The 21299-nt window shown below is 40.1% G+C and overlaps 1 protein-coding gene across 1 annotated transcript; it reads left to right on the forward strand.

Annotated features, from left to right (window-relative positions):
- The first annotated feature begins 16 nt into the window (after positions 1-16).
- LOC127570352 (collagen alpha-6(VI) chain-like) lies at positions 17-20752 on the forward strand. The gene is made up of 6 exons (XM_052015820.1): positions 17-508; positions 3815-3914; positions 12179-12847; positions 16503-16611; positions 16706-16758; positions 19857-20752. The coding sequence occupies exons 1-6, from the start codon at positions 101-103 to the stop codon at positions 20030-20032; spliced, it is 1515 nt and encodes a 504-aa protein (XP_051871780.1). The 5' UTR covers positions 17-100; the 3' UTR covers positions 20033-20752.
- Positions 20753-21299: the final 547 nt, after the last annotated feature.

A 21299-nucleotide genomic window follows, 5' to 3' on the forward strand; every position in this document is an offset into this window, starting at 1 on the left:
GTTCATTCTTGCAGGAAGTGGAGCATGCCCAGCCTATCCCACGGAGCTGGCCTTCGCTCTGGACACATCTTCAGATGTCACTCCTCCTTTATTTGAAAGGATGAAGAAAATTGTAATTAATTTCCTGCAGGATATTAACATCGCTGAAAACAACTGTCCCACAGGTGCCCGCGTAGCTGTTCTTACTTACCATAATGAAGCAAAGCCTTTCATTCGATTTTCAGACTTCAGGAAAAAACAGTTACTTCTGAAAAAAATTGAAGAAATAGGTCGTGAACGATCCAGCAAGAAACGGAATATGGGGAACAGTATGCAGTTTGTGGCCAGAAATACTTTTAAGCGAGTTCGTAATGGTGTCCTTGTGAAGAAAATAGCCGTGTTTCTCGCTAATGGAGCATCCAAAGACACAAAGGCCATTTCTGTAGCTGCCACACATTTCAGTGCTTCAAATATCATGCCAGTTATCATTTCATTCAAAGACATCCCTGAAGTGAAGCGGGCTTTTAAGGTAAGAAAATTACTTCCTTATTTGTAGCTTTCCTCAATAGTGTGTAGAATCAGTAATTAGTCTTGACACTTGAAGGAATGTAAAAGACCAATCTTTCCATGTAGTAGATAGGATTTAGCAGTACCTGCCTTACATTTAGTTGTTGGCATTTATATTTTAATTGCTTTATATGGAATTCCTCAGTCCTCTTTTTCTAAAATGGATTAATTTGTGTAAAATAGACATTAATGCCATGATCAAAATATAGTTAAAAGGAAAATTATATAAAATCTTAATGCATTGGCCTGGAATTCCCAGTTGCAATGATGTCAGACTCCATTGTCAATATTTAATATAGCCATTATGGCCTTCTGGCATCACTACTTATGGAAATCCAGAAATCTTGTCACAGTAGTCTTTGAGCAGTGACTTGATGTGAACTTTAACTTTTTAATGTCGATTCTCAGTTTAAAATCTGTTGAAAATGTTAAACATTTTTGAATGAGTTTTTAAATATTGCGCCATGTTAATTACTTCTGAACGATCCCTCTAGCCCTGAAAAACTAATTTTATGTGAAGTGCAAGTCCCTCAGAATAATATTTGAAAACATTATTTTTAATGTAACATATAAATTGTTTCATTTTTTATAAGTTTGAGGTTTCAGCTTTTCACTCAATCCATTGCATACCTTCCAATCTTTTTTTTACTTTCAGTAAAATGTGAAAATGTCATTTGAAGAAAGTACTCTTTTGCTTCCTTGTTTGCTTGGGGAGTCTAGGATGATGGTAGAACTCCTATAATCCAGCAATCTCAGGACTTTGTGGTACCAGATTAGAAAATGTTCTAAACTATTGGATGTTATTCCATATTAATACCCCAACCCATTTTTACTTCACTTTTTTAGATGTTACATTGTATTACAATAACTTTCACAATGAACCAGGTAAATGTATAGGGAGTGTGTGAAATGGTACTCTGGCCAGTTGAAAGAGAGCACAGAAACTGGGGGCCCAGCAAACTGAATAGGAGAGTGGGAAACAGAGCCCCAGCAAATTGGAAGGAAGTGCAGGAAACAGGGTCACGTTAAGTCAGAAGGGAACATGGAAATGGGGCCCAGGTGAGTGGAAAGGAATGTGAGAGCTAGGCCCTGGTATATCGGAAGGGAGCATGGCAAACACTTCCTGGTGAGCCAGACGCTGACCCGTTGGGATCTGCAAATGGTCAGACAGTAGATAATTGGAGTTTTACTGTAGAGGGTGTAGCCTAAAGTTAGAGCCAGGCCTTTCAGCAGAGTAGCAAGTAAACGATTCTAGTGGTAGACTTTGGAAATCACTGCTGTAAACAACAATTCATTCTGGTTCAATTATTAACATTAAGCCAAGGTATATTTTTAACAATTAAAGTATTAAGGGATAAAAGGGAAGGTGGTTTTGTGGAGTTATGTGACAGATCAGACTGGAGCTAACTGAATGTTAGAGGACACCCAAGGGACTGAGTAGCTTACTCCTTTTGCTGTGTTTAATGTCATTAAACTGAATGAGCAAGCTGAGAAGCCAATGTCACCAATCCATTATAGAAAGTATCACACTGTAAGCCACATGAATGAAGAAATCCATGATGCAAGACCCACTGAACCTATATGGCAGATTTTTTTAGAATCATTGCCATCTCTTCACTAAGAACTGGAACATCAGAGTTAATGTCTTTCATGTTGGTGACAGTAACTTAGGGAGCCCTTACCCTGTGTTCTTTGCTTTTATATTCTTCTTTTTCTTTAGTCCATTCTGCTTCTCTTGGAATTCTCATGTTTTAATCTCATTTTTGAAAATTATTATTGAAGCTGCTTCAAAGACCCATCACCTTCTCAGGTGGTGCATTCCAGGTCATAACATGCAGAAAGAAATGAATGTTTCCAATTACAATAAAACTCCATTACCCTGATACGCTCAGTACTTGTGCCAAACTGGCAGATTTTCCAGACGATTGGATATTATTAAAGTTAACACTCCAACAAATTTAATTCACTTTGTTTAAGATGTTTCTCCAGGAACTCAGTGAGTTAAAAGGGAGTGCGGGAATTGAGGCCCTGGTGCATTAGAGTAAGCGTGGAAATCGGGGTCCCGGTGTGTTAGGGGGAGCACAGGAATATGGGTCCTGGTGAGCTAGATGCCAAATCGGATGGCAGATTATCATCGTTTTACTGTATACCCCATTTGTCAATTATTTTAACTCTGCATCCTCTGGTTACTGTTTGTTGCTACTCAGACAGCTTACTAATACTTGCTCAACCAAAACCTTTTAAAGCTCTAAGCTCCTCTGAAAAATCACCCCCTCAACCTTCTCTGTTCCTTGCCAAACCCAGTGATGTTGATTGACACCCTTACAAGAACACCGCACACTTGCATGGGATACCAAAGTAAAGGCAAAGTCCGATTTCAGTGCAACTTAAAGGCAACCTTGGAACCCACCTTAAGTAGGGTCCTTTTAAGTAATTTACTTATCCAGCTCTTCCTCTGGCTACTAAACCCCTTCCCCCACCAGCCACCATCCCACTCTGTGACCTCTTTTCTCAAGCTTGTGAATTTTGACTAAACATCAATCTGCCAACAATACTCCCTCACCAGCTATAGACCTCCATTCCCAAATTCGCCTATAGGACCCCTCCCAACTAACCTCCTCCTCCTTGTCAGACCATTCTGCAATGTCGTCTCTCCCCTGGAACTCTCAACTTGCAGATCAGTTTTCATGCCTCGCTTTCTGATCTCCAACTCTGCCACCCAGCTCCCAACTTCTCTCCCTTATAAACGTCACTGCAATTCCCCACTCTGGTCCCAATTCCTGCCCCATCTCCACAATCCTTTACACACAGCCCACTGATGAAGGGCGCAGAAGATAAACCTTCTGTTTTGCTGGGCAGATGCTGCAGTGGGTTTATGATTCATGACTGATAAGTCTTTAAAATCACTAACCAATTTCTTGGCATGCATTAAGACCTCCATCCAGTGTTTATGGTGGAATCGCTGTAGAGAATTAGCATTCTGCAAAGAATCCGTTTTTCCTGAAATATTATCTTGCATTGATGTATAATTGTTTATTAATTAGTTTACTAAGTATTCTGTGTGCTTTACTAAGTAATTATTTTAGTTTAGATGAATACTGTATGTACCTGATGCATTAAATAATTAGTCATAGTAACTTGGAAGTTATGATCTTCTGCTCTAACATTCTATTAATGGAGTAAATGAAATTTGCTTATGTATACTATCGACAAAATGATGAATATTTTCCTTCTGAATTTTGCATTTCTTTCCATTCACTTAACCAAGGTTGACATTGAAGCATCAGCTAAGGTGATTGTATTGCCAAGGCAGCAACAAGAATCCAAGAAATTGTTACGCAGAGTCATCCAGTGCACACTTTGCCTTGGTATGATTTTAAAATGACTGTACATTGCTTCAAAGAGTTGGAGTATTTGAGATCACTTTCACTCAAGGTTGTAATGTGTTCAAAAGTAAATGGAAACTGCCATTGTTAGAATTGTGAAAGATAAGCTGAGATTCTGTAAACACTGTTTGTTTCAATCAGCATCTATCAAGAACACCTCTTATTCCATCTTGGGAGTCTCCAACCTGACGGCATCAACATCAATTTCTCCAACTTCCAATAACCCTTCCCCTCTGTTTTCCCCCTCCCTCCCTCTGTTTTCCCTCATTCCCGTGGCCCCCTCACCCTTCTCTTTCCCCTCCCCCGCCCTCATAACCTGCCCATCAGCTCCATCTTGTTCCCCATTTCCTTCCCTTTATTTCATTGTCTACTGTCCCCTCCTATCGGATTCCTTCTTCTCTAATCCATTGCCTCTTCCACCTATCACCTCATAGCTTCTCACATCATTTTATTTCATTTCATTCCCCCCTCCTCACCCACCCACCACCCCCCCCTCACCTGATCTCACCTATCACCCGCCAGCTTGTGCTCCTTCCCCTCCCCCACCTTTTCATTCTGGCTTCTGCCCTCTTCCTTTCCAGTCCTGATGAAGGGTCTCAATCCAAAACATGGACTGTTTATTTCTCTCCATAGATGCTGCCTGACCTGCTGAGCTCCTCCAACACTTTGTGTCTGTTGCTCTAGATTCCAGCATCTGCAGAATTTCTTGTGTCTCTGTCACGATTAAAGATTGATTATAATATTCTCACATTAGACTGAAATCTAAAGGAAATAAGCACATTATCTTCTTTGAAGTCCATGGATTAGTTTTTTTTCCTTAAGCTCTTCTTCACCCTCTGGAACTCTGCCCAATAATGGGAACCTATTGGAAGCCTCACTTAACTGGTCCACACACACGACCTCTTCTATGCAAGCAATCTGAATGATTTCCTCCTCACTATTCTAAGGGTTCTTGGATCAGCAGTTGTATCTCCACCATTATCTTAGTTAAAATCGACTAAATCAACATCTGGTAGAATCTCCTGGTTTCAATGTTTCAGCAATTGACCAAATTTGCTTATATCAGTTAATATAAAACGTTCAGACCCAACGAAAGGATGAGGAACTAAAAGTAGGACAGTGTTCCCATGGCGCATTGAGGGCAGCACCACAAAATTGGATATGCTGCCCTTCAGAAATGATGTTAAACAAAAATCCAATCCACCTCTTTAAATGTGTATTAGAAGTCCCATGCATGGAGAAGCTGGTATTCAGGCTAACAATCAATACCATGGAAAGCAGTCCATTAAAATGTAACTACTTGAAGGCTGTTTATGGAGGAAGTGTTTAAACATTATAAATAATTGGTAACTTTCAAAAAGGATGGATGTGTTGTTATGGACTCAGTGAAAGTCCCTTTAAGATAGAGAGTGTGTGTGTATGTGTGTGTGGGGTGTGCTTACGTCAATAGAAGATAAAGGACGTAATGACGTTGTTGAAGAAGTCAGAAGAAGAAGAAGGAGAGAGAGAGAAGGGAGAGAGACACCAGCCTGCTTGTTTTCTCTATCGATGGATGAGAAACAATAACTGTGTTTGCCACTGAAATCCATGTATGGAAGTTGGAAGTAATCCGGTGGAGTTCACTTTGTTGCTGACCTGTAGAAGGAAACAGGTATTTGTATGTGGACGACCACGGTTCGGATGCTTTTCGGGGTGAGGAAGTCACTACCGAGTAAACACTGAAGTGTCGTTTGGGTTCCATCGTGGAACATTTGGATTTCGTATGTACTCTCTCTATGTTTTTCTACATCTACATCTTATCTTCAGACAACGGTGGTTGTTGAAGAAGCCCTTGCTCATGTTTCACCTTATGGCTTGCGGAACTGAACTTTAAGAACCATTTTTGGACTTTGTCACACACACACGACGAGTTTAGTTTTGGGGTTAACGTTCGAGGTTTAACATTTTTGAATTCTAACATACTAACATTTTTACTTTTATTTTACGTATTATCATAAGTAGTGATTAATAAAATAGTTTTTAACGCTGAATCATGCTCAGTGTGTTTCTTTTGTTGCTGGTTTGTGACAAAATTGGGGGCTCGTCCGGGATAGTTCCCAAGGTTAACGAGTGTCGTCTGGGATTGTACCCCAGATTGACGAAATTTGTTCGAGATTCAATCCAAAGATTTTTGAGGGAGGTCTGATAAATTCTTTTTAATTGGCTTGTGTGTGTGGAAACCAGCAGCAATGGATATTAAGGCATTTTTGGAGTCACCAACCCAAAAGGGATTGGAGGTGGCGAAAAAGGATGATTTGATAAAGATTGCTACAAGGCTAAACCTTACAGAAGTAAAGCAGTCTATGAGAAAGGCAGATATTCAGAGATTGATAGCTGGCCATTATGTGGAAAAGAAGGTGTTTGAGAAGGAAGTGTTAAAACAGTTTCCTGGCAGTGAAATAGCAATTTCTGAGGCACAGGTGCAGCTGGCAAAGATAGAAGCTGAACGAGAGCAAACCCAGTTAAAGATAGAGGCTGAACGAGAGCAAAATAAATTAGAAGCTGAACGAGAACAAAAGAGATTAGAGGCTGAACGAGAGCAAACCCAGTTAAAGATAGAGGCTGAACGAGAACAAACCCAGTTAAAGATAGAGGCTGAACGAGAACAAAAGAAATTAGAGGCCGAACAAGAGGAAAAGAAATTAGAGGCTGAACAAAAGAAATTAGAGACTGAACAAAAGCTAACTCAGATGAAGATAGAGGCTGATCTAGCAATGAAGCAGATGGAATTGAAGAGGATGGAGCTGGATAGTGAGGAGAAGGAGAAACAGAGGCAGCATGAGTTACAAATGAAGCGTAGGAGTTCGGAATCTGATTCTGATGATGGTTTTTCAGCCAGCAGGGAGGTTCGATTAGTCCCTCCGTTTGAAGAAGATCAGGTTGATCAGTATTTCCAACATTTTGAAAAGGTTGCTGTGAGTTCAAACTGGCCAAGGAAAGGATGGGCTCTTATGGTACAGAGTGTGATTAAAGGTAAAGCTCAAAAAGCTTATTCTGCTTTGTCTGTTGAGGATGCAGCTGATTATACCAAGGTAAAACAAGCTATTTTGAAGGCCTATGAATTGGTCCCTGAGGCTTATAGACAAAAATTCAGAGACTTGAGGAAATCTGCAGATCAGACTTATATGGAATTTGCCAATGGAAAGAGAATATGTTTTGAACGATGGTGCCTGGCTAAAAATGTAGATGGGGATTTTGATAAATTGACAGAATTGATACTAGTGGAAGACTTTAAAAGATGTGTTCCAGCTGAATTAACAACATATTTAAATGAAAAGGCAGTGGAAACTTTACAAGAAACTGCTAGGTTGGCAGATGATTATGCTTTAACCCATAAATCCAAATGGGGACAACCTAAAACCTTTCAAAAGAGTTACAAAGACAATCCAGGGAAACCAGAGATTAAATTAGGAGGTAATCAAAAAGGAAAGGATGAAAAGAAGCCAGGGCTGGAGAAACCTGTTGAGCGTACTTGTTATTACTGTAGGAAACCTGGCCACGTGATATCTAATTGTGCCCTTTTGAAGAAAAAGAAGGAAGCTGGGCCCAATGCTTGTTTTCAGGCAATTAAAAATCAAAAAGGTTCAGGAGATGCTGTTAAAGATCAGTCCTTGCAAGAGGGAAAAGCGGAAAAGTTGGAGGAGGTGAGAAAAGAATTCCGTTCGTATGTATCAGAGGGTTTTGTTTCACTGAATGATGAGTCACCCCAGGTGCCAGTGAAAATTCTTAGAGATACTGGGGCTAGTCAATCTCTCTTGCTGGACAGTGTTTTAAATTTTGGTGAAGAAAGTGACACTGGTGAAGTAAATCTAGTACGAGGCGTTACAGGTGAGACCATGTCTGTCCCTTTTCACAGGGTGATTTTAAAGTCAAAGTTCGTAGAAGGACCAGTCGAGATAGGGATAAGACCTAGTTTGCCAGTGGAAGGAGTTTCTTTGTTATTGGGAAATGACCTTGCAAATGGAGAAAGTGATCCTGTGGTACGGTTAACAACCAAACCAAGGATTGATGAGTCTGAGGATGATTCAGATGTTTACCCATCATGTGCGGTGACTCGAGCTAGAGCTAGAGAATTAGCCAAGACAGACAGTCCGGTGCAGTCTGATGTGGTTCCTTGTGACAGTCCTAAACAGGAAGAAAATTATGATGCCTTATCTGAGACTTTTCTGTCTTCACTGGAGGATCAACATCCTTATAGTGAGCCTGAATTTAAAGATTTGTCTTTGTCGAGGAAGGATTTTATGGTGGAACAGACAAAGGATCCTGAGTTGACAGAATTGAACGAAAAAGCACTCTCATGTGAGGAGATTGAAAAAGTGCCAACTGGATACTATGTCAAAAATGGAGTGTTAATGAGGAAGTGGAGACCTCCTCATGTTCCTGTTAATGAGGAATGGGAAGTTATTCATCAGGTTGTTGTTCCAAAAGTTTATAGGAATGAAATTTTAAACCTGGCCCACAGTATGCCTTTGGGTGGTCATTTTGGGGTGAATAAAACTGTAGGGAAGATCTTGAAACAATTCTATTGGCCTGGTTTGAGAAAAGATGTGGTGATGTTTTGTCGAACCTGCCACACATGTCAGATGGTAGGTAAACCAAATCAAAAACCCCCTGTGGCTCCTTTGAAACCAATTCCTGCTTTTGGTGAACCCTTTTCGAAGGTGATTGTGGACTGTGTTGGCCCCTTACCAAAGTCTAAGACTGGAAATCAGTATTTGTTAACCATCATGTGTGCCACTTCTAGATTTCCAGAGGCAATACCCCTTAGAAATATTAAGGCCAAGACGGTGTCAAAGGCTCTTGTAAAATTTTTTACCTTGTTTGGTTTGCCAAAAGAAATCCAATCTGATCAAGGTAGTAATTTTATGTCAAAAATTTTTCAACAAATAGTCTATGAGCTGGGAGCAAAGCAGATTGTATCATCTGCATATCACCCAGAATCTCAAGGAGCTCTGGAGAGATTTCATTCTACTCTCAAAAATATGCTGAAGACTTATTGCTTTGAAAACACCAAGGATTGGGACGAAGGTATCCATTTACTTTTGTTTGCCGTTAGAGAATCGATCCAGGAGTCAATCGGATTTAGTCCGTTTGAGCTTGTGTTTGGACATAGGGTGAGAGGACCTTTGGAGTTGTTAAGAGAGCAATGGGTTAATGAGGAAGTTCACTTGAGTCTGTTGGACTATGTCCAAAAATTTAAAACTCGGTTGGAGAGAGTCTGCCAGCTAGCGAGAGAGAATCTGAAAACAAGCCAGATAAGAATGAAGACATATTTTGATAGACGTGCTCGGCCTAGGACATTCGCAGTGGGGCAAAAGGTGTTGGTATTTTTCCCTAGCCAAAATAATCCCTTGCAAGCTCGTTTTTCTGGACCCTATGTTATTGAATCTCGAGTGACTGATCTAACATATATAATCAAAACACCAGATAGACGCAAGAAAACACAACTCTGTCACGTAAACATGCTAAAACCTTATTATGAGAGGGATTCAGTGGTGGCCTTGGTGGATGGTGAAAAGGTTGTTTCTAGAATGCCTGATGTTGATGTTGAGGAAGGCCAATTTAGACCAAATATTGTTCCATCGAAACTAAAAAACCAAAATATCCTGGAGAACCTTGAAACGAAGTTGGACCATTTACAAGTTTCACAAAAACAACAGATGAGAGAATTAATTTTAAAATTTAAAAATCTGTTCCCAGATGTTCCAAACAGAACATCGATAATTACCCATGATGTTGATGTTGGGGATGCAAAACCAATCAAACAACACCCATATCGAATGAATGTGGAAAAAAGTAAACTTGTTGATCAGGAAATAAAATACATGTTGGAAAATGATATTATTAGACATTCTACTTCAAATTGGAGTTCGCCCTGTGTTATTGTACCTAAACCTGATGGAACTGTTAGATTTTGCACAGATTACAGGAAAGTGAATGCTGTAACAAAGTCAGATGCTTACCCTATTCCTAGGGTGGATGATTGCATAGACAGAGTGGGAAAGGCAAAATTTCTTACAAAGATTGACCTATTAAAAGGGTACTGGTGTGTTCCATTAACAGATAGAGGAAGGGAGATTTCTGCCTTTGTAACCCCTTCTGGATTGTATGAATACAATGTTTTGCCATTTGGAATGAAAAATGCTCCGGCAACATTTCAAAGAATGATTAATTCAGTGATTCATGGGTTAAAACATACAGATGCCTACATTGACGACTTAGTGACTGGGAATGATACTTGGGAAGATCACATCTCTGCATTAGAAAGGTTGTTTGAAAGACTTTCCAAGGCTAACCTTACAGTTAACTTGGCTAAAAGTGAATTTGGCCATGCCACTGTGACGTATCTTGGTTATGTTGTAGGTCAAGGCAAGCAAGCTCCTGTTCAGGCAAAAGTTCAAGCAATATCTGAGTTCCCTATTCCCACAGGTACGAGGACTGTTAGAAGATTTTTGGGAATGGTTGGATATTATCGAAAATTTTGTAAAAATTTTGCTGATATTGCTCTTCCCCTAACTAATCTTCAGAAGAAGGGAGTAAAGTTTGTTTGGACAGATTCTTGTCAAGAAGCATTTGAGAAGCTGAAAGCCATTTTATGCTACCATCCTGTGCTCAGAACACCTGACTTTGAAAAGCCATTTTCATTAGCAGTAGATGCCAGTGATGAAGCTGCAGGAGCTGTGTTGTTGCAGAAGGGTGACCTTGATGATATTGACCATCCTGTAGCTTACTTTTCAAAGAAATTTAATGAGCATCAAAAGAATTATTCCACCATAGAGAAAGAATTACTGTCGCTTGTTTTAGCCTTGCAACATTTCAGTGTATATGTTTGCACCGCTCAGAAACCATTGACTGTGTATACAGATCATAACCCATTGGTGTTTCTGAGCCGAGTCAAAAACAAGAACAGAAGGCTGTTAAACTGGAGTTTAATTTTGCAAGAGTTTGATCTCATGATAACTCACATTAAAGGCAAAGATAATGTGATTGCTGATTGTCTTTCCCGATGTTAAATGGGAAACATGTATCTATACTAATCTGATAGTCTGTAGTTGTGTAGCGTGATAATTATTAACATTACTAACTGAATGCGCGGTTAAAATTTTCTTGGGAAAATTTTTTTTTTTAGGTGGGAGGTGTTATGGACTCAGTGAAAGTCCCTTTAAGATAGAGAGTGTGTGTGTATGTGTGTGTGGGGTGTGCTTACGTCAATAGAAGATAAAGGACGTAATGACGTTGTTGAAGAAGTCAGAAGAAGAAGAAGGAGAGAGAGAGAAGGGAGAGAGACACCAGCCTGCTTGTTTTCTCTATCGATGGATGAGAAACAATAACTGTGTTTGCCACTGAAATCCATGTATGGAAGTTGGAAGTAATCCGGTGGAGTTCACTTTGTTGCTGACCTGTAGAAGGAAACAGGTATTTGTATGTGGACGACCACGGTTCGGATGCTTTTCGGGGTGAGGAAGTCACTACCGAGTAAACACTGAAGTGTCGTTTGGGTTCCATCGTGGAACATTTGGATTTCGTATGTACTCTCTCTATGTTTTTCTACATCTACATCTTATCTTCAGACAACGGTGGTTGTTGAAGAAGCCCTTGCTCATGTTTCACCTTATGGCTTGCGGAACTGAACTTTAAGAACCATTTTTGGACTTTGTCACACACACACGACGAGTTTAGTTTTGGGGTTAACGTTCGAGGTTTAACATTTTTGAATTCTAACATACTAACATTTTTACTTTTATTTTACGTATTATCATAAGTAGTGATTAATAAAATAGTTTTTAACGCTGAATCATGCTCAGTGTGTTTCTTTTGTTGCTGGTTTGTGACAGTGTAAAGTGCTTCAAGATCTTGGTGTGTAAAGCATAGGAAAATAATGTCATATGTAAATTGTGTGACTAAAGTAACCAATTGTAGTTATTAATTCAGTGGGCAGCCATAATGTTGTTGTGAAGTAGATTGTTTTACCCAACACTGAGAAACCAAGTTAGTGGCCAGCTTGATTCCAAAGTGAAGTAGCTTGTTTCTCTTTCTTTCTGAGTTTCACTTTGTTTTTTATTCCAGAGGTGAATTTGAGCCATGACTCAACATTTACATCACAACGTGAAGCTAAATCATTTGTAATGTTTCAGTGAAGTAAATTAAACAAATTCATGAAGGAAAAGTAGTGAAACAAAACTGAGAGATTTATTTTTCTTTTACAGATGAATGTGAACCAAACATCACGTGTCTGGCAGACGTACAGCCATCTCCTCTACCTGTGAACCTGGATTTAGCTTTTGTTGTTGATGATTCAGAACAAATGGAATCCATGTATTCAGAAACTGTGCAGAATTTCTTAAATTCCATGCTTAACACATTTCTAAAGTCCGCAGAACCAAAAGCTTCTGAACTTCATCCCAGTGTGGCTATTGTACAACACACTCCAAATTACACACCGAGATATGGGAAAGACCAACACAGAATGGAATTTGCAATTTTGGATTATAATACAAAAACACTAAAGAAGAGACACATCCAAGACATAGTCAGTCAGCCAAAGGGTTCTTCTGGCATTGGCAGCACTATTGAATGGAGCCTGAAGAATTTCTTCTTGAATATCACCAATCAGCAGACTCACAAGGTTATCTTTACAATATTTTCGGGTGAAACTAATATGGATAATTGGAAGTTACTGGAAGTATCACATGAAGCTAAGTGTAAAGGCTTTGCAGTATTTGCATTGGTCCTTGGAGAGGTAGCGAACACTACAATTCTGGAAGAGTTTGTCAGTTTCCCTTTTGAGCAACATTTAGTTTACCTGGACAAAGGCCTGGAGGCTGAAATAGAATATGCACAGAAGTTTGCAGTGGCTTTTCTGAAAAGCCTGGCAAGTAAGTAGTAACCTTGGAGGAAGTTTGCAGAAAAAAATGAAAATTAGATATTTTGGAATGCTTATACCTTGCACTAACTGAGCATTAATACAAGAGATAATTCAGTATTGTTTCATTCTAATGTTAAGAGAATAAAAATAAATCCTTTGAAGTTATTACAGGGAAAATAAGTCAAACTAAACAAGCAACCAAAATCAACAAGAAAATACAATGATCTTGCATGTTACGTAGAGCCTCCTAAGTAAGTCAAAATGTTTTGTTTAGAAGTGTGCTCTAGTAATAAGACCATTAACTTGCAGAAGAGAACTCAAAAATATTTGGGTGAAGCAGGAGCTTGTTATTTAAAAGAAAATTTAAAAGAAATTTAAAAGAAAAGAAGGAACTTAAGAAAGGGCTGAGGAGAGCTAGAAGGGGACATGAAAAGGCGTTGGCTAGTAGGGTTAAGGAAAATCCCAAGGCCTTTTTCAAGTACGTGAAGGGTAGGAGGATGGCTAGGGTAAAGGTAGGTCCGATTAAGGACGAAGGTGGGAGAATTTGCCTGGAGGCGGCGGAAGTGGGAGAAGTTCTCAATGAGTACTTCTCTTCGGTATTCACCAGGGAGAGGGGTCTTGATGACGCGGAAGAGAGTGCTGGTAGGGGTAATGTTCTCGAGGTTGTAGATATCAAGAGAGAGGATGTGTTGAAGTTGTTAAATAATATTAAGACAGATAAATCTCCGGGACCTGATGGGATTTTCCCCAGGCTGCTTCGAGAGGCTAGGGACAGGATTGTTGAACCGCTGGTAAGGATCTTTGAGTCCTCGTTGTCCACGGGGATGGTGCCAGAGGATTGGAGGGTGGCGAATGTTGTCCCCTTGTTCAAAAAAGTTAATAGGGATAGGCCAGGGAATTATAGACCGGTGAGTCTCATGTCTGTGGTGGGTAAGCTGTTAGAAAGGATTCTAAGGGATAGGATTTATGAACACCTAGAGAATCATGGACTGATTAGGGACAGCCAGCATGGCTTTGTGAAGGGAAGATCTTTCCTCACAAGCCTGATAGAGTTTTTTTGAGGAGGTGACCAGGAAGGTTGATGAGGGCAGTGCAGTGGATGTGGTTTACATGGATTTTAGTAAGGCGTTTGATAAGGTTCCTCATGGTAGGCTTCTTCAGAAGGTCAGAGGCCAAGGGATCCAAGGAAGCTTAACTGTGTGGATTAGGAATTGGCTTGCATGTAGAAAGCAGAGGGTTGTGGTGGAAGGAGTGCCCTCGGATTGGAAGGCAGTGACTAGTGGTGTCTCGCAGGGATCGGTTCTGGGACCTCTACTTTTTGTGATATTTATAGATGACTTAGATGAGGGGGTGGAGGGCTGGGTTAGTAAGTTTGCGGACGACACTAAGATCGGCGGTGTTGTGGATAGTGTGGAGGGCTGTCGGAGTTTACAGAGGGATATTGATAGGATGCAGAGCTGGGCTGACAAGTGGCAGACGGAGTTCAATCCGGACAAGTGTGAGGTGGTACACTTTGGAAGGACAAATTCCAGGGCAGAGTACTGGGTAAATGGCAAGGTACTTGGCAGTGTGGAGGAGCAGAGGGATCTGGAGATTCATATTCACAGTTCATTGAAAGTTGCTTCACAGGTGGAAAGAGCAGTTAAGAAGGCCAATGGGATGTTGGCTTTCATAAATCACGGGATTGAGTTTAAGAGCCGCGAGGTGATGATGCAGCTTTACAAAACTCTAGTTAGGCCACACTTAGAGTACTGTGTTCAGTTCTGGTCGCCTCATTATAGGAAGGATGTGGAGGCGTTGGAGAGGGTGCAGAGGAGATTTACCAGGATGCTGCCTGGATTAGAGCGTATTGAATATGAGGAGAGGCTTAAGGTGCTAGGGCTTTATTCACTGGAAAGGAGGAGGATGAGAGGAGACATGATAGAGGTATATAAAATATTGAGAGGAATAGATAGACAGTCAGCGCCTCCTTCCCAGGGCACCAATGCTCAAGACGAGAGGGCATGGCTTTAAGGTTATGGGTGGGAGGTTCAGTGGAGATGTCAGGGGGAGGTTTTTCACCCAGAGAGTGGTTGGTGCATGGAATGCACTGCCTGGGGTGGTGGTGGAGGCAGATACATTGGACAGGTTCAAGAGCTTGTTGGATAGGCATAGGGAGGAGTGTGGGATGGGAGGATATGCGGGAGGAAGGGGTTAGGTAGTGTGAGGGTGGTTTGATGGACGGCACAACATGGTGGGCCAAAGGGCCTGTTTTGTGCTGTATGGTTCTATGGATAAAATTAGCCCCAATGCAACAAGTAATCAAAGATTTTTCACCCACGCAGAGTAAGTGCACTGGACATTCCTACTTATTTTATGGAATTATCAAAACTTAAGGAGTGGAGAACAGGGAGATAGAAGGCATAGCTTACTCAAAAATCAATCCACTCTAGTGAACAGAAGTATAGACAAGATTCATGCACTTGGCATAATTGAAAATTAGCAGACTCAGACTCCAAAGCAATACTCAGCTTTATAGTTTTTGTGTGGAATAAAGTGTCTTTAAAAGGTCTTGAAGTGGTGCTAAATTTACCTGATAGTGGCAGTTAGGTTTCCCTCATTCAATGGTTGTGGTACAAAAATAAAACTAACCTATCCAGATGTTCCAGTGCATCACCAAAGTTAGTTAAGTGGCACAGCATTGGTGCCTGGTGTGGGTCACAACCTTGGACCTGGTGGATGTCTCAGTCTGCCATCCTGTCATGGTATTATTGACTAGCTGTAGGCACAGAACTAGTGATTTAAGAACAGGGAGATTAAATGCTCTTGCATTTCCTGGTTCAAAACAGAGAGTCTCTCCAATCATCTACCTCAATTCCCTTTCCTTCATAAATTTGGAAAACTTGTAGTTTACTCCTTTGCTGATTCTTCTCTGGCTTCCTCCAGAATTGTCAGATATTAAACCAGTAATTTCTAAGAAGTTTCAATGTATTCTCTGCTGTCACTTCTCATTGAATGTCAACCTTCCCTTGTTCTACACCCATCTCTGAATAAATAAGTACCTTCTCTGACAAACCATTAAATATCTCTCATTTGCCATTGACAATTAAGGTCGCCTGTCAGCCCCAATTATCCAAGAGTCTTTCAGGATGAAAAATGAAAGTCCTGACTACTGCAGGTAGCCACCCAGTCTGTAAAATGACCCAATCCTATGTAAAACCGGAAAAACTTTGGGCATCTTTAACACAAGCACAGTAAAGTTCACTTTCAATCCCCTTGCCTATGTTGCACCATGATTGATCACGCTGCAATTTTTTTAAAAATACCATGAAAAATTTGGAAAAGTCAATGGCTTAACATTTTCAAAATGGCAGAAAAGAATTCTATCTAATGCAAAACAAAAGGCCTCTCAAGATTATTTAATTAATCATTAATTACAAATGGGTGCTATCCTTTAATGGCTAATTTAATCCTTGAAAGATGCAATAACAAATTTAAAAATATTTTATGGATAATTTCTCTGGAGGTTCCTCATTGTCCCAACTAACTACAGTGAAAGCCCTGGAGAAGTGCTATCTTCCTACAAGGTTTTGACAGTCTATTTGGAGGAACCACTATGGATAGTCCAGTTGTTTTTCTTTGACTGAGATAGTGCAGTCCACTTAAAGCTTTTATTTATTTTACAGCTGGAATCAACAGCTATCCCCCTCCAGATGTTGCAATGGAATGCAAAGGAATAAAGCCTCAGGAGACAGAAAAAGATGCACAAGAAGAGCCATCTATTAATTTACAGCTGTATGTTTCACTGACATCTGTGATGTTTATAGTTGTTGAACAATATTAATGGAAACTTTTTTTTTGTGGCTAAATTATTGGCTCTTCATTCCAGGTTGGTTGTTATGGATGATTCGGAGAATCCCCAAAGTTACATCAACAATAATGGTAGGTGAAGAGAAAGAAAAGCTTGTGTATAATCAGTATTTCTCAAACACTAGCACTAAATTATGAATACGGAAAGGCGCACTGTCTACTGAGAGAGTTCTTCATATTCATATGAATTTGCAGAGGGCTTTATGTCAGACTGTGATGTTTTAGTGTCATAGAGAGATACAGCATAAAAGTGGGCCCTGCAACCCACACTGAGCATCAAGAACCCACTTTTATAGTAACCCTACCCTAATCCAAACTTATTTTCCCACTAAATTGCACCACCCAGCTAAATAGTAGGGGCAAATTAAAATGGCAACAACCTACCAATCTGCACATTTTTGTAATGTGAGAGGAAATTGGGGTTGCCAGAGGAAACCCAGACTCTCACAGGGAGAAATGTGTAAAGTCCACATAGACAGCATCACAGGACAAGATTGAAACTGGGTTGGTGGAGCTGCAAGTCAGTAGCTCTATTAGCTGCACCACAGTGCCACCCCATGCTTGAGTGAAGCAATTGCAACTTCAAAATATTAAAACTGGATTCTGAATGAACTTGCATAGAATCCAGAAAACCAAAGACTTCTATTTTCCCCCAGCCCCTCCCCAAGGATTTTTAAAGGTGAAACTTCATACCATGCTAGGGCTTGGAACACCTGAGGTTGTTTTTAACCGTTGTAGCTCCGGAATTATATTCCCAAGCAGAAGTTAGTTTGGAGCTATATAGATGTTGCTGTGTAACTGTACCTCCCAAAAATATTCTGTGTAACCCAAGGTTATAGTTTATGGCAGGTTGATAATTTCTTCAGCAGCTGGTAGGTGGCACACTTCAGGTTTGTGATAAACATGCAAGTGATGCCCACAGCATTCAAAGGCTACATGCCTTTTAACATCTGTAGGAACAGTTTATGACTTTGATATCTTGCACAGTGGTGTGCTAGACCTGAAACTGCCTTGACAGTAACATCTCTTACAGAGATTTACCACTGATACACACAATAAAAATGAAACTTAATACTTTTAAGTCATCAAGTGCGTGACTGGACAATTAATGTTCATTCGAGGTTCAAATCCTTAGACATCATCTTTCCATTACACTATTATCAATCAAGATAACAAATGGGAGGGGAAAATCTATGTATCATATCTTATGTACCTTGTGTCCATATTTCCTTTGTTTGTCGCATACATTTGAATGAATGATGTCTTCAGACATGCTATAGCTGTAGTTATTCATTTTACTTGCAGATTAGTGACATTATTTAATCATGCATATCACTTGAGTGTTTAATTGCACTTTGCCTTAAGGTGGCATACAATATTTGCCTCACTTGCCAACACAAGGTTTGTCTTTAGTTACCAGCAATGTGGTTCAGTTCCATAATAATATTCAAATTTCCACTATCTGTGGAATTTTACTTTTGTATTAAATTTCTTCCTGCTTTTTTTTGGAGTAAATTTTCCTTCATATTTTTACCATACCTTTAAACAAAAATGCAGTACGCTGACATTGATTCTGCCTCCATTCCTGCCCCTGCTGGCTCTTTCACGTCTATCTGATTAGTTACACTTTCAGCATGATTCTGAAACAGTTCTGATTTGATCATTTAAATAAAGCAATGATAAATTGCCTACATGTTTCTATAAACATTTGAAGTAAATAATAAAACATACAAAGTAGAAGAAGATAAAGAAACAAAAGCAACGTAACACCAAGCGTTTGCAAAGCACTTGTAACAAGGTTTTAAAGCTGGCAAAACCTGAGCTTTATCGAGACCTGGTTGGAGCCCCTTGCTTATTCCACTACATTTGCTGGCCAGCGCTGTACACATTATTTGAAAGCAAAGTAAGGCATAGAACTCAGGTGCCCAGATTTTTGGGACTGGAGGGCAATTTTCAGGGGAAAACAGAAGACCAGGGGCAGAAATTGTTACCAGTTAATGGACAGACACTGCTGCATTGTTGACTTGACAATGCTGCTGCAAAATTCCACTGTGTATAAAGGCCTGCAGGAACACTGAGGCAGCTCATAGTTGGAAAGCTAAGGCCTGCCACAGTACAATCATGAGGTTGCATCCTTTCTGCATCAACCACCTGTTTTCCTTCACTAGTTCCTCCATGGCACAATGAGCCAAGTAAAGACCTCTCTTTGCACAAAGCATGCACGGTTTGTTCTATTGAACCTCAAAATCAGGTTTATTATCACTGACATATGCAGTGAAATTTGTTGTTTTGCAGCAGCAGTACAGTGCAAGGCAAAAATTACTATAAGTTACAAAAATAAATAAATAGTGCAAAAAGAGGAATGACAAGGTAATGTACATGGGTTCAGCGACCGTTCGGAAATCTGATAGTGGAGGGGAAGAAGCTGTTCCTAAAACATTGAGTGTGGGTCTTCAGGCCTCTGTACCTGCCCCTAGATGGTAGTAACACAAAGAGGACATGTCTTGGATGGTGAGTGTCCCTAATAATGGATGCCCTTGATATTATTCGAGTGTCAGGACCAATCACTTAACTGCTACTTTGCTGGAGAGTTTCTAGCCTACTGTTTGCATTTCAACCAAATGGCAACCACTTTTAAGTAGTGGTCAAATGAGCTGATTCCTTCCTCTGCCATCACACTCCTTAAACCCAGCCTCTGCTAGTTCTGCAACATCAGATTCCACTTCCCCTTCAATTCAGTCTTGGAAGATTGATCTCGTCACATCCAGGTCAACATTTGATGTACTATTAACGTCCCCACCACCAGGAAGAAGGATACAATCGGTCATTCTTTGTTCAGCATCACCTGGTGTAAAAACCTAACATTCCTTAAATTGTTCACTATAATTATCTAGTAATTGAGTTCTCCATAAGTATCACAAAGTAAAATATATTACCATGCATTAAATCAGTGAAGATGCTCCATTTGTTCATCAAAAAGGAGCAAGTTTCAAAATATATTTGAAGTGCATGTTCAGCAGTAAGGGGTAATTCTTAGGTGATTTAAGGTGGTTCAGGTTAATATGTTGCTGTATGATGAAGCAGCATTAAAGAACTTTAAGGCAGGGATTCCCTGTAGCTTTTCCTATTTTGTGTTGTTCATCAGCATGACCCGTTTATTTTCTTTGCAGATCTGTGTGTACTGAAGCAGGAGGAAGGGCTTTGTCATAATTACACCATAAAGTGGTTCTTTGACAACAAAAAGGGCTGCAGACGATTCTGGTATGGTGGCTGCGGAGGAAATGCAAACAGATTTGACACACGACAGGACTGTGAAACCGCATGTGTAAAACATTCCCTATTGTAAAATGCACCAGAATATATTAAGGTGTGTCTGACCATAAGATGTGGTGAAACATTGCATCAGGTTAATTAAAATCTTTTGTGTGAGTTGTTAGTAGAGAAGCATGTTCAGTTGTAACAGACACTGTTGAACTGGTTTCAGAGCTATATTGTCTGCTCACATCAATTCTGAAAGGGGAAATTCCCATCTTCTATGTATGCATAGTTGCAAGCCTGTACATACTTACATACAGCTGTATAAGTATAAAATTGTGATGCTGGAGCTTTTGACATTGAGGCAAAAATCATGATTATTTGCATTGTGACTGTTTACACTGTAGTTGCTACATGGTGCAAACATTATCAGACCATTCTTTTCAAGTTCCACTAACACCAACTGCTTGCTTGGATTATAGTCTCAATTATCATTAACTTGTAGGCATTTTTGACAAATATTTGTCTCAGGCAAAACATTCAATTACTTGAAATGAAAGATATATGTGGAAGAACATACAAAGCGCAGAACAAGTGTATGATTGATAATAATCTCGGATCTCTTACCTATTAAGAGCTTGAACAATACTTATTTCACTTATAAACTATAGAACAGCTTTCATGTGTTTTAGTGTGCAACAAGAAACAAAATCATGAACCTTAACTCCCAAGCAGGAAGAGTGATAGCGGAAGTCCTCAAGAAGAGGTGCATAGATGTCTATGCAAAGTTAACCTGTATCTGTTCAATCCATTGGCTGCAAATTCATACTGCTTTCTCAATACAATGATTTCAATGTAAACTGGCACCAAATGCACTGTTGCTTCCCTATTGCCCTGAATGGAGCCTGTTTTCATAAGTGAATGAGTCACTTCAAGTTGGCCTGCACCAACTAATCTCAGCCTGCAATCATATGGGAGAGGTGCATCTTATCTCCAGCGGGGGGGTTGACATTGTAGGGTGAAAACCAAAGACTTGACACCTCATGGAGGGGGCAGGCTCAAAAGGCATTCTGTTGCTGCACTGGAGACCTGAGAGGAGGAGTATTCTCCGTCCACAGGGAGTTGAGAGACATTCCAAAGACTCATTGAAAAGGCAGGGGGAGGAGACACTTTGGAGGCCTGTTTCAGGAGTCTTGCCTTGAACACGTTGATGCAGCACTGCAAGAGGTTCAATAACCTTACACGAGCAGTCAAGCTCAGTGAATGATCTTCAAATACTATGTCTCCACTAAGCTTCATCTTTCAGTTGATACACCAACACAGCTCTGTCATTGCCTACTGACAATCTCAATCATTCA

This window comes from Pristis pectinata, chromosome 5, assembly GCF_009764475.1.
Source record: "Pristis pectinata isolate sPriPec2 chromosome 5, sPriPec2.1.pri, whole genome shotgun sequence".
Taxonomy (NCBI): Eukaryota; Metazoa; Chordata; class Chondrichthyes; order Rhinopristiformes; family Pristidae; genus Pristis; species Pristis pectinata.

Coding starts and splice junctions, on each gene's coding strand:
- LOC127570352 (XM_052015820.1), top strand. CDS start 101: ATGAAGAAAATTGTAATTAATTTCCTGCAGGATATTAACATCGCTGAA. Junction 3,915..12,178: donor CCAGTGCACACTTTGCCTTG/GTATGATTTTAA, acceptor TTTCTTTTACAG/ATGAATGTGAACCAAACATC. Junction 16,612..16,705: donor CCATCTATTAATTTACAGCT/GTATGTTTCACT, acceptor TCTTCATTCCAG/GTTGGTTGTTATGGATGATT.